The 18753-nt window shown below is 37.9% G+C and overlaps 2 protein-coding genes across 7 annotated transcripts in view; one reads left to right on the forward strand and one right to left on the reverse strand.

Annotated features, from left to right (window-relative positions):
• The window catches only part of GIGYF2 (GRB10 interacting GYF protein 2), a 164644-nt gene that overhangs the window by 67115 nt on the left and 78776 nt on the right, over nucleotides 1-18753 (forward strand). The window contains exon 10 of one of the 4 annotated variants that reach the window (XM_025404240.1): nucleotides 14154-14223. The exons of the other annotated variants lie outside the window; for them this stretch is intronic. Within the exon in view, the coding sequence (XP_025260025.1) occupies nucleotides 14181-14223 (43 nt within the window). The 5' untranslated portion in view covers nucleotides 14154-14180. The remainder of the gene's footprint in view (nucleotides 1-14153; nucleotides 14224-18753) is intronic. 4 annotated transcript variants of the gene reach the window in all.
• KCNJ13 (potassium voltage-gated channel subfamily J member 13) lies at nucleotides 4253-14311 on the reverse strand. 3 transcript variants are annotated; one of them, XM_025404243.1, is made up of 3 exons: nucleotides 14191-14311; nucleotides 8636-8878; nucleotides 4253-6604 (listed from the first exon to the last, which is right to left on the reverse strand). In XM_025404243.1, the coding sequence occupies exons 2-3, from the start codon at nucleotides 8853-8855 to the stop codon at nucleotides 5982-5984; spliced, it is 843 nt and encodes a 280-aa protein (XP_025260028.1). In that variant the 5' UTR covers nucleotides 8856-8878; nucleotides 14191-14311; the 3' UTR covers nucleotides 4253-5981. The 3 variants fall into 3 exon arrangements, with proteins under 3 accessions (XP_025260028.1, XP_025260029.1, XP_025260027.1); XM_025404244.1 differs by having other exon boundaries at nucleotides 8872-9111; XM_025404242.1 differs by having other exon boundaries at nucleotides 8636-9111.

The raw sequence follows: 18753 nt of genomic DNA on the forward strand, positions 1-18753 counted from the left end.
TAGCTCATGCCTTAATCCCAGTGCTTTGGGAGGCCACGGCTGGACAGCCTGGGCTACATGGTGAAACCCTGTCTCTACAAAAAAGTACAAAAATTAGACATGCATGGTGGTGTGTGCCTGTAGTCCCAGCTGCTTGGGAGGCCATCATGGGATGAGAGGATAGCTTGAGTCCAAGAGGTTGAGGCTGCAATGAGCCGTGATCACACCATTGCACTCTGTAGGCCAGGTGGCAGAGTGAAATCCTGTCCAAAAAGGCCGGGCGCGGTGGCTCACGCCTGTAATCCCAGCACTTTGGGAGGCCGAGGCGGGCGGATCACAAGGTCAGGAGATCGAGACCACGGTGAAACCCCGTCTCTACTAAAAAATACAAAAAATTAGCCGGGCGCGGTTGTGGGCGCCTGTAGTCCCAGCTACTCGGGAGGCTGAGGCAGGAGAATGGCGTGAACCCGGGAGGCGGAGCTTGCAGTGAGCCGAGATCGCGCCACTGCACTCCAGCCTGGGCGACAGAGCGAGACTCTATCTCAAAAAAAAAAAAAAAAAGAAATCCTGTCCAAAAAAAAAAAAAAATTAAAGGTGTATAGCATGAAGAAATTTGGAACAGACTAGGTGGATAGTTTATTGTTAGCTTTAACCATTTTGTAGACTATTGGGTTAACATAATCATGGGGTGCTTGTCAAGACCTGTGCTCCCATCCTTGTCTGATTCAGTACTTTTGCCATGAATATGTAGAGGGGATGAGCAGTAGTTTAAAGAGTACAGGATTTGGAATCAGAAGATCATGGTTATTCTAAACTCTCAGATCTCATTAGTCTTGTAATAAAATGAGTGATAATGCCTTACAGAATTTTTAGGATTATAGTAGTTCTCCCACTTTATTTGTGGGAGATACATTTCAAGACCACCAGTGGATACCTGAAACCACAGATAGTACTGAATCCCATAAATACTGTTTTTCTATACATATATACCTATGATAAAGTTTAATTTATAAATTAGGCACAGTAAGAGATTAATAACTAATAAAATAGAACAATTATAATATACTGTAATAAAAGTTATGTGAGGCCAGGCACAGTGGCTCACACCTGTAGTCCCAGAACTTTGGGAGGCTGAGGTGGGCGGATCACTTGAGATCAGGAGTTTGAGACCAGGTTGGCCAACATGGTGAAACCCTGACTCTACTAAAAATACAAAAAAAAATTAGCCAGGCGTGGTGGTGAGCACCTGTAATCCCAGCTACTGAGGGAGGCTGAGGCAGGGGAGTCGCTTGAACCCGGGAGGTGGAGGCTGCAGTGAGCTGAGATTGTGCCACTGCACTCCAGCATGGCTGACAAAGCAAGACTCTGTCTCCAAAACAAAACAAAAAAAAAGTTATGTGAATGTAGTCTCTATCTCTTTCTCAAAGTACTGTAATATTTTTGGATCGCGATTGACCGTAGTTAACTGAAACTGTAAAGCAAAACTGTGGATAAGGCGAGATTACTGTAAATAAGAGCATATGAACTCATTCATTCAACAAATACTGAATTCCCACTTATGTGCTGGGTGTAAAATATTTCTTTAGAGGATATTGTGGTGTGCTGATCAGATTTTCTAATCATTCAATATTGTAAGGGATAGCTATGGAGTGGAACAGTAAGGACATGGGATCAGAATCGAGGTGAATCAAGAGACCAAATGTAATCAAATGGGGAGTTTTAACAGCAGAAATGAAAAGTCTTACATAAGGAAATTACAGAATTTAAGGAGTGGCTGCATGTAAAAGCAGCCTCCTGTGGAAAGATTACAACCGTCTCAGTGACTCTGGGCTTCATGTTCATCAGCGGTGTGCTGATGTCCTCTCAGCCATGGGCAGTATTTCCTAAAGTGTCCTCAGTGAGTCAGATGATAGGCCCATTGTCTTTTATGTTGTCAAGGCAAGCCTAAGCATTGTGTTCACTTCTGGGACCACACCTTGAAAGGGTCCACACATTGGAGTAGGATGGCTGGGGCATTTGAAGCCTTGTGATGGGAGCTGTGTGAAGAAAATGGAGCTGTTTAGATAGGAGACAACATTGTGGACAGGGCAGAGTGGGGAGGAGGGCTTATAGGGTCACTGTCTATCAATACCTGCTTACTAATCATGATCATGTGAGTGAGGACTTAGACTTGATCTGTAAGAGTGTAAAGGGCAGAAAGAGGCTGACTGTTGGAAGGTTCAAGGAGGCAGGTATTGGACACAGTCTTAAAAGATCTAATAATTAGAGTTGTCTGAAAATGGCCTGGGTTGCCTTGGGAAAGTAGAGAGTTGCTAGAATAAGAATAGCCTGATTTTAACTATTCACACATATTCACACTTTGGTGGTTTGGAATGTCCAAGTTTAGTCATCGTTATTTGTGGTTTTCATATTTTAACTACATTAATCCAGTGAGGGTAACTTTCTTAGCCACCCTCTATTAAAGGTAAAGGTTCTTTTCTTTACATCCCATTGGTATATATTTGAAAAGGCAAGTTCCATAAAACTAAACTGACATAAAGTATCTCAGAATATTAAGGGTACTAACTTCTAGTTAGTATCTACTGTTATGTATTATAACTGCTAGTATACTAAAATATGGTAATTTCCACATGCATATATATTCTAATATGTCATAGTGACTTTGAATGCTTTTTGAAAAGATGCTCACTTCAGGTTAACTGTGCTAAAAATTCTGAGCTTTTAGTTTTTGGAAGTAACCCACTTTTGTTGACGATAATGTAGATCTTTATAAAACATTGTTCATAATTATATCTTACACTCTCCAAGAGTAGCAATACTAAACTAGTTTGTTCAGACACACTGATATGTTGATCAGTGTGAGATCAATATGAGTATATTGTGAGATGTCCGACGACATCACATTAAGACAGTTAATCCCAGCACTTTGGGAGGCCGAGACGGGCGGATCACGAGGTCAGGAGATCGAGACCATCCTGGCTAACACGGTGAAACCCCGTCTCTACTAAAAAAATACAAAAAACTAGCTGGGCGAGGTGGCGGGTGCCTGTAGTCCCAGCTACTTGGGAGGCTGAGGCAGGAGAATGGCGTAAACCTGGGAGGCGGAGCTTGCAGTGAGCTGAGATCCGGCCACTGCACTCCAGCCTGGGCGACAGAGCGAGACTCCGTCTCAAAAAAAAAAAAAAAAAAGACAGTTCGATTACTGAAGGTTCCAGGATGATCTGTTCTTTTTAAAATTAGGAATGATGCTTACCATGTATTTGCTTCTTATGAAAAGAGAAATGGGTAGAATTACAGACATCTGGGTAAGAAGCTTACATAATCCCTGTGAACAACTGTAGGAGAATGTGAAGGTGGAAAAAGGTCTTTGATACTAGAGTTAGAATTCCTATTCAGTAGGAATTGATTGTGCACGGGGGGAGATCAGTTCTGGTGCTCATCTTGTGGTATAATAATGTAAGGGTGAAATGAAAGGATTATTAAAAAATAATCCAGATGATACCAGTACACTCAGCCCAGTGCAATACGAATTAGTGTATTTTGGTATGAAATACTTGTTAATAGACATAGCAGTTTTTGGTTATAGACTCTTCTGGTACTTGGTAGTATGGGCTTGTACATACATAAAACTAGGCCCCTAAGATTTTTGGTAACTACATGTCTCCAGTTTGTTGGAACTGTCATGCTATCTTTATCAGTTTCCAAAGGAACGTTTAACGTTAGTGGGGTCCAAAGTAGTCTTCCTGATCATGTATGCAAGACTCCATGACCAAGCTCCCAGATGATCCAGGTTAGTGAGCTGCACATCCAGGAAGACAGAGCAGCCATTCCTACCTCCCAGTAATTTCCCGCCTTTTTCCTTTTACTTCATTTTCCTCAGAGGATAATGGTCTTTCTATAGAAAACCTAATCCTTAACCTAGAAACTATGATTTGAAATAAGTGAAAGAAACAACGAACAGTCCTCCCAGTAGCTTTCTATCTCCTGCAAAAAAGTTTTGGATCGTGTTTCTTATAGATTTATAAAATGTTTATTAAATAACAGTAGTTTACCAATAGTTTTTTTTGGCATGTGTAGGGGAAGTCATATTTAGCTTTCAAATGCCAAATTTATGTGTAAACACTAAGTATAATACGAAACTCATTTGACTTGAATGGAACCTTAGATCCCAGGTTTTACTCATTCACTTATGTCACCCTGGGCAGCTTCACTTAACTAGCCAGAGTGTGATCTGTGTAAGTGATGTAGTCCCTTTAGGAAAAAACATACCATGTAAGTCTTCAATACTACTTTATTTTCACAGATTAGGTGAATCTTGTTAATTTATTATAGAAATAAGAATTCTTGCTGTCTTTATGTGTTACAGTAGTCTTGGGTTGGGAAAATCTGTTGGTCTGATTTCTACTTAAGAATGAATGTCTAAGATTTTCAAACAGCAAAAGCTCACAATAATTAAGTTTCTGTGTTCTTGATATTCTTCTGCTATTATCAGTCTTAGACCACTCCAGAGTTCTTCTTTATTTTCTTTTCCTTTCGGTCAAATAGTAGAAAAATGTGACTTGCTGCTGAGCCCTGCTCTTCACACCTGCTTGCCTTTACTCAGCTAGTATTTATTTCAAGAGATGATTCCTGCCTAGGTCATCACCAATGGGGAAGGTTAATCTTTCATTTTTCCCACAGAAACCTGAATAAGGGAAATTTCAGAAAAGAACAGCCACAAATCTGTTTGAAACCTGATAGGGTGACTTTTGGTTTTTGTTTTGTTTAAGGACAGTTTCTGTTTTTTTATTGAAATGAAAATCATGCAAATGATCATTTTAAACTGGACATAAGGGAAAGGGCTCGTTTTAGCATAGATAAAATAAAAAATGAAACAGGAAGCATAATTTTTATGGATTATTAGATTTAGAAAGAAATAATAGAGTTCATCTAGTCCAACCTCCTACTGGTGAGTAAACACTCATTTTGTGTTTATAGAAAAAACTATTTGAAGTTGGAAACAGGAATTTGGGTTTGAAAATGCTTTGTTGCCTAATTATCTTTTGCTTTATCTACTGTAGATTTTTTTTCCCTACTCACTGAAGTTATATCTAAGTAAAGCTTTATATCTATAAAGACTTAAATATATTTTTGTATTTATGAATTAGAGCCTTCATGGTGTTTTATATGATCAAATCAATCATACATAGGAGGGGAATGTTTTTACTTAGGTTGCTAGAAGTCATTTAGATGAATCACTGTTTGATTATTATGAGGACAATTTTAAAGTAAATAAAATTTTGCATCTCCTTGCAATGCAAAATACCACCCTGCAGATTCCATTTGGGCTGGAGCTAATCTGATCACCTTTTGCCACAAATATATGAACATATGTATGTGTTTGGGTGTCATGTTGAAATGCTTTTAGGTTTATATATAAATCTGTACTTTGTTGCTTTTCTCGTTAATTTTTGTTCTTAGTTGTTAAAAATTAAGGAGGTAATACTTACTCAAGTTTCATAGTATAAAGAACCAAATGAATGATCTTTGTTGTCTTGAAAAAATCCCAGCTTTTAAAGGATATTCACTAAGTATAGTGAAGTCATCATTCCACCCAGGGAGCTAGGTTTGAAACTAAACTGTTGCTTCAATTTGCAGATGAAAATGAGAGATTAATGGTTGATTTTCTTGGAGTTCAGTTGTGTTAAACTTCACTGTCCATTTTGCCTTCATTACTAGTATCATATCACATTCTTATAAATTCACCAGCAACATTTCTGTATAAGTGTCTGTCAAGTTGAGTTACATTGATTTCAGCAGGTAACAAACTTTGTAATACAGTGTTATATTTCCAGAATGTGTATTGTTAGCTCAGCCATTTTTATGTGGGCATAGGCATGATTACCATGATGTAATCAGAGAGCTGTAATTAGCATTGAAAAAAGAAAACATAAGATACAGTGAAGAAAAAGTAGCTGCATAACTGGCTGGGTGTATTTAATACATTAAAAAATGGATAAGTCTTATTCTGTCAGTCCTGTCTCAGAGATCTGAAAATTGTCAATGCTTTGTCCATTGATGCGGATATCCAGGTCAGTCCTGTTTGGGCTTTTAGAAACCAGAGGAGTTGGAAATTCAGGGACAGTCTTGTCAAAATTCTCCATCTTGATTTGATATTCACCTTTGGAACCTCGGGTCAACAGAGATGCAAAACAGTGATGTAACATGATCTCAGAGGGTAGGTAGGATGTCCTCCTTTGGCATATTTCTCCAGTACCCTCCTGCATTGCTGAAAGGAATACAACTAATTCAAAGTGGGAAGGATTTTCATGCTGGAGCAGAGTAGCCAGAGGACTTGATGGTGTAATGGAGTGATAGTAGGTTAGTGGAAAGATAAAGAATGGACATTCCTCAGAACTGATGCCATCAAGGTGGAAATCTACACTGGTCTGGTAGAGTTTGCCATTTTCTCTTTCCTGATAGAGTACAGCTGAGACCCGGACACTGGTTAGAGGGCTAGGTCGGGTGTTGGCCACTTGGAAGATAAGATTAGGTTTGCCATCTATGTGAGCTACTACTGCCGTGTCAGTAAAGCGAATTGAGAAAGCTCGATTTTTTGGCCGGGCAATCTTCGCCACAAAGGCACCTAAATAAGAAATTATTGAATTTTTTTTAGCATGAAGACTTTAAACATCAATACTTTTTCTGAATGAGAAGGGTATATCAACTATTTACACATTTCTTGGTGCCATGCCTTTCAGTGAGTCAGGAATTGAAGTCATTGTTAATTTGGTTAGTCTTATTTGCCTGAAGCATTTTTCAAAGTATATTTCTGTTTAAAAACCATGATTTCAAAATGAATAAGCAAAATGATTTTGTTACAGAGAAATGTAAAACTTCGTCCTCTAGTGTCTTACCAAGTCAAAGAAGTGGTCACTTCCTATATTCCTGCCCGTGCTTAAGAAAAAGTAATAGAAAATAAATGCAACTTGGCTACAGCCAGATTAAGTTGAAGTAGAGACTAGGTTCAGAGTAGAATGATTTGGGATGGAGAGGGGACCAGTAGAATGAATGATGTTTTGGCTGGGCACGGTGGCTAACGCCTGTAATCCCAGCACTTTGGGAGGCTGAGGCGGGCGGGTCACTTGAGGTCAGGAGTTTGAGACCAGCCTGGCCAACATGATGAAACCCTTTCTCTACTAATAATACAAAAATTAGCTGGGTCTGGTGGCGCATGCCTGTAATCCAGCTACTCAGGAGGCTGAGGCAGGAGATTGCAGAGAGCCAAGTTTGTACTGTACAGCTGCACTCCAGCCTGGGCAACAGAGCAAGACTCCATCTCAAAAAAAAAAAAGAGGGATACTTTGAAGAATTTTTAAACTTTGAAACGTACCTTTTCTGGGGCAAGGGAGGACTGACTATCAGGTAATTTCAGTGCACCTTTCAGGTGTATCTTCCTTGTGCCCTAAACTATAGATAAGAGTGTCTTAATCAGTTTTGTGCCACAGATTTTGTTGACAGGCTGTTGGTAAGGTCTAAGAAGTAAGTACTTATCAGAATTACGTTTTAAGTGCTTACAATATAAAAGAAACCAAATTATTGAAATTCAGTTGAACATTTAAGAAATGATACTATAGTACCATATGTACCTTACTGATACATTAAATAACAGTCTAGTGGTGGGTTTATTACTGTGATTTTGAAGTATTCTGGTTTGATATGACAAAATATTTATGATTTCTGTTTGAATCAAAGCTAGTAATACTGCTGATGATACTGTTTTTTGTTGCCTGTAGGAAATGCCAAGTTTCAATTAGTGGTTTGTGCCAAGAGATATAAGTTTTTCCCATCTAAGTTTATAAACCCCCTTAATTGTATCCAAAGAACTGACCCAGTGTAGGAACTCTTGTTGTAGAAGTTTGTGATTTGCGGGTTATAGAGCTGGTTGGTAGCACATTGGGATTTCATTCCAGATCATTCTGCATACGGCCCAATGCTTACCTTCTCAGATTATTATTGAATAGTATATTAAAGCCAAGTTTTCTTTTAAAAGTATGTATGTCACATAAAAGGGGCACTAGTCCTTCTTTAAAGGAAAGAGTGTTCTGTGTTCATGAGCAAAATTTCATAATCTTTGTGGACATATTTCCAGTGCATTTTGCTAAGAATGTGTGTACGTAACTTGTTCTCTAACATATAATGCTGACTGTGGTGTTCTGGGCTCACTGGCATGAAGTAAATGTTGAAAAGATGAACTCATAGGAGGGAATTCTAGCCCAGTGAAGGAAAAAAAACCAAATTCCTATGTTAGGTAAAATGACTGTCAAAATATGTATTGAATGTATTTATTCATTTGTTTGACAAAATGATTAGCTTCAGTGAAAACCTTTTAAACCTTTTGTTAATTTTTTTTTATGTAGGATATGTCTGCAGTTTAGTGTCATACTGATCTCTTTTTTCTTAAGTAGTTCCAGTAAGTAAAATTTCGGCGTTGAGACAGGTTCCTAATGCATTTCTCCTATTTTTTTTGGCTCTAAACTGTTTCTTTTCTATCTTAGACGTTACCTGCTATTAATATAGATAAATTATTCTGTAACAGTATTACTTATAACTGACTATACCCTTTCCAAACACCTGTAATTTTTTTTTTTTTTTTTAAGAACAAAGACAAAATTACCTGTGATAAAAGCCTCTAGCATGAGGCCTAGGAGCATTTGTATGGCAAGTAAGGCGATTGCACTTGGACAGTCACCACTGGGGAACATGGTACCATAACCAATTGTGAGTTGTGTCTCCAGGGAGAAGGAGAATGCAGCTGTGAAACTGGTGATATACTTGACACAGATAGTGTGGTTTTCAGGTGGGGCATCATGATCTAGTTCCAGATCACCATTCATCTCAGCTAGAACATACCAGAGCACTGCAAAGACAAGCCAGTGGACAACAAAAGAAGCAGAAAAGACCAACATCATCCAACGCCAGCGCATGTCCATTAGGATTCCCCAAGCATCTCGAAGATATGCAAGACCTCTTTGAGCGCCGTCCATTTGAAGTGTGCTGTGGCCATCCTTGGTGACCATCCTCTGGTATCTTTGACTTAGGAGGGGAGCAATAACTTTGCAATTACTGCTGTCCATTTCAGGCTGTATTTCTCTGAAATCAAGAGTAAATTAGTAAGCTCTTAACTGTTTTACAGTTAATGTTTGTGAATTTGGAGACCTCATGCACTTTCTGCTTTCTTGGGAGTGCTTCTCTAACCACAACTTTGCCAACTCTCTCGCTTTTCTCTTTATGTAAGGGGGCATTTACTAAGTCATTCATTTGGGAGCTAATTGTGTGTTACCTTAAAATATCTCTTCCATTGTTTCTTTGAATGACTGTTAAGACATTGTTTAACATTTAAACATTTTCTAAGTATATTTTAAAATTCCTGTGGGTAGAGGTTATATACCCCTGTGTCCTCCTTGCACAAGTCCAGGTGTCAGGCATTTATTGATTTGACCAAATATTATGTGTAAAGACTGGCATTTAATAGTTAATTTATAATTATGCATTATTCATAATTAAAAGGGGTATGTTTAAATATGTAAGTGTTCTTCTGTGTAAATAATTGGAAGTCATTTGGAAGCTTATTTTTAAACTATCTGCAAATCTTTTGAAGCCAAATTTAGTGCTAGGACAAGGCTTGCATTTGTGGTAAGCGTTTAGAGGTCTGTGGTTGTAATGTATGCCTTATAATTAGCCTATTCAGAGTTTGATTTATTGATTTGTATTTTTAGAGGCAGAGTCTTGCTCTGTCTCCTAGGCTGGAGTGCAGTGGCACAATCATAGCTCACTGTAACCTCGGCTAATTTTTAAAATTTTAATTTTTGTTGGTACTGGGTCTCAATATATTGCCTAGGCTGATCTTGAACTCCTGTTCTCAAGCCTTCCTCCCACTTCAGCCTTCCAAAGTGCTGGGATTACAAGGTTGAGCTACCACACCTGGCCTTGTTTATAGTTTTATGATTAGGCTTTATTTGTTTTTGTCATTTTGCAACCATGTTCGTGGATTCTTTCTGTCCTGGATGATAGATTGCTGTCTTTTTGCATATTCTAGGCTCTGATTAGATTGTGGGGTAGAAAGAGAATTGTTTTCTTGGCAAAATAAGAAATTCCAGGTAGACATTTCTAGATAGCATTAGCTTTAAAGGTAAGTAAACCAGAAGAAAAAGTTTTAAGAGTTTAATGAACTAAAATAATCATTAAGGGGTTAAATAAGAATTTTAAAAAGATAAAATTAGTATAATTAATTTTCTACTGCAAACAGTTTTCAGCAGTGGTTATCCTTTTCTCAAGGTGGTGAGTAGAAATCTAACGTATGCCTTCCTTGTAATCATCCTTGCGTATAAGAAAGGTGTCTTAAGACTTCAGTGTAGCAGTTATCAGGAACAGAACAGGAAATGCAGCTTTGCTTCCCTTGAGTGAGCCTCTCTTCTTTGCTACAATCGAGGACTATGAGTTTATATTTGACTCTCCTTTGCTTCTTCCTTCAGAGGTAGATACCCTTGAGAGTGCTGCATACCCACTTCCTGCCTTTTAATGGGGCTTAGGAAGGGCACTACAAATGTGTGGAACTAGGTTGTTGCTTGGGTTTCCTAGTTCCTGTATCTAGGGACTTTGGGGCTTTAGAGGCTGCCTTTCTGTGTTGTTGGAATTGGATATTGGCCAGCTGGGTATATACAACTTTCTTCTTTTGCTCTGAGGTAACTTAACATTTATTGGTGATTAACTAGAGACATTTTCTTGTATTTTCTTCAGATTTGAGCTGATGAAACTGGGATGATTTATTTATTTAGATTAGATGGCGATTTCAGTTTCATATGATAGACTTTAAAAAGTCTTAGTGCATTATTTTAATGTTTTATAGCTTATGACCCTAACAAGTTGTCATAATCTTTTAGTGTATTATTTTTTCTTGGCATAGCTACTTAATGACCCTTATTTTGTTGGATTATTTTTAAATAATCTAACCTGATCTCTATGCTTTGGAAACAACAACAACAAAATCTTCATAGGCACTGTGATAACTGCTTTCATACTGTATTATCTCTTAATTCTTTGGTATCTCAACTAGATAGCTATTGTTCCCATTTTCAGATGAAGTCACTGGTGCCCAGACAGATAAAAGAAATTTACACAAGGCAAATTGGAGCTTTGGATTATTTGGATGATTCAAGTTTAGCTAACTTCAAAGCCAGTTATTTTTTTTTTAACTACAGGAAGCGTTTGGTGAAATAAGTCTTTCCACAAATGATCGGTATTGCATTCTCAAGATAGTCTTTGACAGCCAAATTTCTAGCACCTTTAGTAGATGCCTTTCTTGCCCCTATAACTGTCTCAAGTATCTATATTAAACCATTGTTAACTTTATTCATGATTCTTATGATAGTAATGATTAATAATATTAGCTAATATATATATTGTTTAGCATGTGCCAGGAGTCATACCAAATACTTCATATGTACAAACTGATGTGAAGCCAGTGGCCAGTGTCTGGCGCAGAGTAAGCTCTCAGTAAAGTATTAGTTGCTTTATTGTTATTAAAAATGTGTCTGGCTCGCAGCACTTTGGGAGACCAAGACAGGAGGATTGCTTGAGTCCAGGAGTTTGAGACCAGCCTAGGCAACGTAGTGAGACTTTGTCTCTCTTTAAAGAAAAAAAAAATGTGTCTTGGGTTTCACAGTAGTAGAATAAGTACCACTGGTAGTCCCATTTTACAGATAATGAAAGTGAGGAACCAGGCATGGTGGCTCATGCCTGTAATGCTAGCACTTTGGGAGGCTAAGGTGGGAGGATTGCTTGACGTTGGGAATTCAAGACCAATCTGGCCAACATAGCGAGACCCTGTCTCTAAAAAAAAAAAAAAAAAAAAGAAGGAAAATGAGGTAGTAAATGGTGGAGATGAATCCCATATATTCTGAGTTCAGAGTTAGTGCCATATTGCCTCCAAAACAGACATTTGACCCTGCTTAGCTTTTGTAAATAATACTGTTTCATTTGATTAGTTTTGTTCAAGAGCCACTCCAGAATATTTGTTCTTCAGTAATGTTGGTTAGGTTCAGACCTGTTATTTGTAGGTTAAAAATAGATTTTCAGTGAGGAAAGACTTCTTTCAAGACTTGAAGATTATTACAGTCTGAATTATTAGATAGTCTAGTTGTGTTTTGCACATCAGTAAAATTAAAGCAATGTAGAGAGGAGAGTTATGACATAACATTGCCAAGTTTATATTTTGCCAGATGAGAAGACAATTTTAGAAGTATAATGCTGTCATAAATAAAATTGTGATGACATAATAAAAGATTTTGACACTTGGAAGAAGGATATAACAATGAAAGGATATTTGGTTGCCTTCAGAATGGTGGGTGAACAACTTTGTCATTCTCCACTGTTGTTGCTTCCTGTCTGTGTGAAAATGCCCCTCATGCTCCTGGACACTGGTGCTTGTTCCACATGTGGAGTTACTCTCCTACTGAATGCTGCGAAATGCTTAGTGTTTCACAAAAGCTTGAGGAAGATAAAGCTCCATGATTCTTTTTTATTTTCAACCTACTTTATGACAGTTCTAAAATTCCTTGCTTAGAGAGAGCGTTTCTGTGTAGACTATAACTAACAAAATTCATCATTCTCATTTGGGCCTTTTCAGGACTGTTGTTACTTCTTACCTACAACTTTTGTAGCACTCTTACTCTAGGCTCTTTATAATTTTATTTTATTTTTCTCTTGCAACTAAATACATGGAAAAACCTGTGAACAGGGAAGTCAAAAGGCTAATAATCAGAATAGTTAAGCAGCATTTTTTTTTTTTTTAAACCTAAGACTGCTGGATTTGATTTGGATTGTGCTGGCAAGTGGAGTAGTATAGAGAAGGAAGATTGATTTCTAATTCCCACTTAACCAATTACCCTGAATAACTTCTGTGGACTCCTACAGTCAGTGTGGTTTAGTGTAGAGAACGCAGGATAAGGGGATATGGCCTTCAGGCTCTGGCACTGTTGGTTACATAGCTGGCACTGTTGGTTACATAGCTGTGTTATTTTGGGCAAACCACTCAATCCCCTTTGCCTGGCATCCTTAGATTAAAACAAAGAAAGTGAAAAAAGAGGGAATTATGGTAATAAGATTTCTTAAAGCTCTACAGACTTATGTAAACAAACATATTTCCACTTCCTACAACGGATACAAGTTTCCTATATGATTTCTTTTATTTCTGTATAGCTTGATGTCTGCTTGTATAGTTTAAAAAATTATATTATTGTTACCTGATATTTAAGTCTCATCAACTGATCCCAATAGAAAGTGGAGTGGAAGGTTGGGAAGGTTTGCTTCTATTGCCGTGTGTGGGCTGTAAAATATTTCCCCATTTATAAATTATTTGGAGGAAAAATAGTACCTATTAAAAAATGATAGGCAGCTTAATTGATCATCAAAATTCATTCTACTCATTGGGTTGTAGCACTTACAATTATGTCTTTTCTGTTGCCATGATATCAAATAGTATAGTTCATACTGAGGAGCCAAGATAAAGGCTATAACTAACAAACATTAAATGAACATGGTATTACTATGTATTTGTTCGCGTCTGGTGTAAATACTTGATATTGAAAGTCTTATGATGATTTCTCCTGCCCTCCATAATTAGGGCAAACACTATGAGTTCTAACCCTATTATATAAGCTCAGAGATTCTATTTTACTTTCTTAATTGCAGAAGTATCTACTAATTTCAGCAATAATTCCATGCTTAAAAACTTATAATTAGGACACTCATCACTTTCTTCTTAGATTAAAGAAATAAAAACAAAGTGGCTTATTCTTTTGGCATTTGTTTTTTTATGCTCATTTTGAGTTTTTGGAATTCCTTCCAAAAGAAAAAGACTTTTTCTCAAGCCACTGAATTTTTTTTTTTCTAAGGCCTTTATCCTCTACTGGTATATTATAATAGAAAATAGTGTACACTTAAAACAGTTAAGAAGAAAATATCTAGTAATGCATTCAATATGGCTGTTATTCCATTTTTAAAATTTAAGGAAAAAGAATATAGAAATCTTACTATACTACCCTATAGATAATGTCCTTGTTTTAAAAATCTATTGGAAGTAATCTAGCTCTGTTCCTATTCGCCAGTCAGTTTCTTTCCCTGTTTCCCATAAGGAAAGAAATAAGAGTGGATATTATTGCATGTACTCACCAGTTCTTTTGCTGGGTCAGCCTTTATGCCAAGGTAGGTCTTAAGGAAATTTATAGAGTCTGCCTTTTTGATCAGATAATTTTAATCTACAAGTCTAGTTTGTAGGTTCTCTTCTTGGACTGATTTTACAGCTTACATTCCTGTGTTTATAATGTTGTGGGGGCTGGTTTCAGCTGAAGTTGATGTGATTGGTCACTTAGCCTGCAGGGGGGCCAATTAGCTCTGATCATGTGGAAAAGAATGCTGGTTTGTTAGGAGGTCTTTCTTTACCCAACACAAACCTTAACAACTCTGGAGAAAGCCTCCAGAACTGACTTGGAGAAGGGGTGCATTTTTTCCCTCTAATCAGGACCGGTCTTTAGTAAGTTTGCATAATCTTACTTAAGAGTTTATTTGAAAGTTCAAAGGGATGAAATTCCCTGCAAGATTTATTTTCAGCCGTCTTTCCTTATATAGCATGTTGAAGTGTGAGATACTTCCTTTACTAATCTTTTTTCTTTTTTTTCCACCATGGGTTTGGGGAAGATTTATTTGGATAAAGACTTATTGGCATAAATTAATGCATTGATGTTCTTAGTTTTCTTCTCATGTGTCATCAGAATGGCTACCATTAGTTCCAGAACTAGTAATATAGATAATTTAGTTATCTGAAATCTTTTATTTTTTTGGCTAGGAAACAAACTTTTTTTTTTTTTTTAAGGCTGTATGCAAAGACCTTGAATAGGAATAAAATTAATTGTTCTGCACCTGACACTTTAAAAAATACACACCTGTGTGAAAGAACTGAAGAATTTTCTTAAGGCTTATTTTAGTGATGTTTAGGAGATGTTTCCCTGATCAGTGTGATGAAGTATAGTATTAATAAAACATAGTGTACAACGTACAGAAAATGTTAACACAACACTGAAATAGCGTTTAGCTGGAAAATGTGATCCAGCTTGTCGGAATCCTGAAACGTGCTGTGGTATGGCTTTGTGCAATGCCTTAGTGAACAGTACTTTTCTCCTCCTCCGTTAGCTGCTGATTTTAAAACTTTGACCAGACCTCAGATCACATGTAAGAGGATCTGAGAAACAAAGACTGTGATTGTTCAAAGTAAAATCTTGGAAGGCCTGCTGGGAAAATTATTAATGTAGACTAATATAATGCTACTTAGAAAGTGAAATCCGCCTTTGTAGAATCCTCTCCGTCCTGCCCCCCCCAATTTAAAAAATATATTAATTCCTTCTTTGTTTTATTAATACCAAATACTTCAACACAAGTTCAGACACAGCATTTAGAAATACTGACCTTCAGAACTAGGGAAGGTAAAGTATAAAGAAGGGATTTGTGGTGTGATACTCATTCCCTGCTTGCACTGGTAGGAATTATAATGTATATCAATTCCCAGCTAACTAATTGAAGAAAAACAGAACAACACAACAAAAAAATACTAGAACAAGTATAGCATAATCCTGCTTATAGGAAGCAGAAGCACTTGATTGTATCTGTCATGTGTTTTGAATATACATTATATATTTTTTATTTTCATTTTTTTAGACATAGAGTCTTGCTGTGTCACCCAGGCTGGAGTGCAGTGGTGTGATCACCGCTCACTGCAGCCTTGACCTCCCAGACTCAAGTGATCCTCCCACCTAATCCCCCACCCCTGTAGGAATGCCACCACATCTGGCTACTTTTTTATTTTTTGTAGAGGCAGGGTCTTGCTGTGTTGTCTAGGCTGGTCTTGAACTCCTGGGCTCAAGCTGTTCTCTCAGTGCAGCCTCCCAAAGTCCTGGGATTACAGGCATGAGCCACTTCACCTGGCCTGAGAATACACATTATAGTGGGCAAGACAGATAAGGATTTTATTAAACTTAAAAGTCTTTTTACATAGTATATTTGGTTTCAATATATTGAGACAAAAATGATTTGGCAAAATGATCTTCAATTAAGAAGGAAATGTCTTTAAGTGAAGCTTTCTAATTTCTGGATTTCTACAATTTGAAAGTCTTGCTATGGTCTATAAACAGTGATTCCTAACTGCTAACTGTGAATATTATAGACCAGCTCTGAAGTGCCCACTCAGGAGCATAGCACTCCCATTACAATAGCCTGAGCATTTAAAGTCATTTCTGGTTGAAGTTACCAGATTAGCTGGTGTAGGGGAAAGAGAAGACCTTCTCTCTTCCTTTTGAAGGTTTGAATAATTGAGTCCAAAATATAAACCAACAGTAGGTAGACTTAACAGAAGAAAAACAGTTGGCCGGGCGCGGCGGCTCAAGCCTGTAATCCCAGCACTTCGGGAGGCCGAGACGGGCGGATCACTAGGTCAGGAGATCGAGACCATCCTGGCTAACACGGTGACACCCCATCTCTACTAAAAAATACAAAAAACTAGCCGGGCGAGGTGGCGGGCGCCTGTAGTCCCAGCTACTCGGGAGGCTGAGGCAGGAGAATGGCGTAAACCCGGGAGGTGGAGCTTGCAGTGAGCTGAGATCCGGCCACTGCAGTCCAGCCTGGGCGACAGAGCCAGACTCCGTCTCAAAAAAAAAAAAAAACAAAACAAAAAACAGTTTACGTGCTTATGCACAAGAGTCCCACAAAACATGAGACTCGAGGAAGGACCAGATGATTGAAGTTCTTATAGCATTGGAATAGGGATATGGAGGCCCTGGGGGAAGGTATTGACACGCTATGGGAAAATGAGGGGAGGAAATGTATGATGAACAAAAGTCGTCAAGTTGAGACAGAGTCTTTCAGGTATTAAAAATTAACTTGAGGAAGATTGTTACTGGACCTTTTAATCTCTTATGTGATAAGGTTAATCTTCCCTGATTGATGAAATTCTAGGGAGGGGACAAAGGCATTTTTTGAGTTAAGGGGGCATCAGAGAAGGCCCCTCCCTGTACTTGCTGTTCCTCAAGTTTTCTCAGTTTGCAGTAATGAGCATACCAAAGCAGCATATTTTGGGGTGGTGTTTCCTGGGGCTCCTTCACTGAGATGACACGGATATTGGCACAGATGATATGCCACCTTCACCCAAAAACTAATGGTCCTTCCCATCTAGACAATTTGTTATTTCTGTTGGTAGCTGTTTTACAGTAAGGTAATTGGAGATGGCTCTAAAACATTTCTTCTGTGAATGAACATAAATGCTAAATACCTGTTCATAGATTGATGGATTGTGTCTCCAGAATTATAATGATTAAATTAAGCAAGGTTCCAAGACCAGGTAAATTATTCTATATTAAATCTAGTCCTCTGTCCCTAAAGACATTTGATTTTCTTTCCGACTGAAATAATTCACTATATATCTATAAATGTATCACATTTTTCTTGAGAACAATAACATCTTCAGTTGGAGTGCGATTTCTGGCCTATGTAAATAGGTAATCTCACAGCTTTAAAACTTTAGCCCTGGTCTCCACGTTCTTGCTTACATAGTGTACTTAGCTTTCTTTTGAAGATGTGTAGTCTCTTTCCATTTCCACATGTCCAAGCCAACTACTAATTGCCTTCCCACAGATTTCAGGCAGCCTCTGGGTGTGTACCAGTAGACAGCTGAGCATGAGGGCTGTAGGGTTATGGTACATATTCAAATGGCCTGAGGACCTTTTTCTGAGATTCCGATACACTGCAGCTTCTACAGTCTCTACTGTTTTTTCAGGACTCATATTAACCAGCTGAGCAGGTTATTTATTCCTCAGGGAGAAAGTTGTAACTCTCTTGGTATAGAATTTAAACTGCTCTGTCCTAGCCACCGTGAGTTTTGTTTATAAGTAATTGTAGGGGAGAAGGGTGGTAAATATCAACACTTGGGTGGGATGCCCTTTCACTGTTTACTTTGGTATTAGAATATTTTTTTGGTGTTGATCAGAGAAAATATATATCTGAATAGAGTAATACAAAGTCACTCCTTAAAAAATTTGTACATAAACAAGCTTCAAAGTCTGTCCCATAATTCCACTTTTGCTTGTGGAGATTGGGCAGTTGTAAGCTCCAAGTCTCACAGCTGTAGATTTTGTTGGCTGAGTGCCTCTTTGCTCCATCTGAAGTTTTCCATAAACACTATTTTTGGCCGTGGGTCAAACATGCACACAGGTGCCCTTTTACTGCTCTTTCTCCTTAGGAAGTCCACTCAGTTAGACCAGGCAAAAACCAACACTGCATTTTAATTTAATTTAATTTTTAGATGAATCCTATTTGGACTTAATACGCTGAGATTGTAACAACCAAGTGTTTATTGCCACTGGGGAAATTATTTATATATGTAGTACATATGTATTTTAGCACCTTTACACAATTTGCTTTTAACCTAAGGACATAAAATACACGTTTTCCTCATAGTCATGTTTGCTGTATTGAACGGAAAAAAAGACATTTAAAATTTGTGTTTCTTTGCCTTTTGAGGGTCACAGACACCTTTAAAATTCTGATGAAAGCCGTAGACCCTTTTCCCTCAAAGAAGAAGAAAGCACGCCAGCACAGAGTGCACTTCCAGTGCAAGGCTTCACAGCCCTGAGCTCATTCACTGACTGTAGATTAGGAATATTTGGTCCAGGCATGAGTTTGTAAATAATT

Source organism: Theropithecus gelada, chromosome 12, assembly GCF_003255815.1.
Source record: "Theropithecus gelada isolate Dixy chromosome 12, Tgel_1.0, whole genome shotgun sequence".
NCBI lineage: Eukaryota > Metazoa > Chordata > Mammalia > Primates > Cercopithecidae > Theropithecus > Theropithecus gelada.

Coding starts and splice junctions, on each gene's coding strand:
- KCNJ13 (XM_025404242.1), bottom strand. CDS start 9,095: ATGGACAGCAGTAATTGCAAAGTTATTGCTCCCCTCCTAAGTCAAAGA. Junction 6,605..8,635: donor GCTAGAGGCTTTTATCACAG/GTAATTTTGTCT, acceptor TTTCTTATTTAG/GTGCCTTTGTGGCGAAGATT.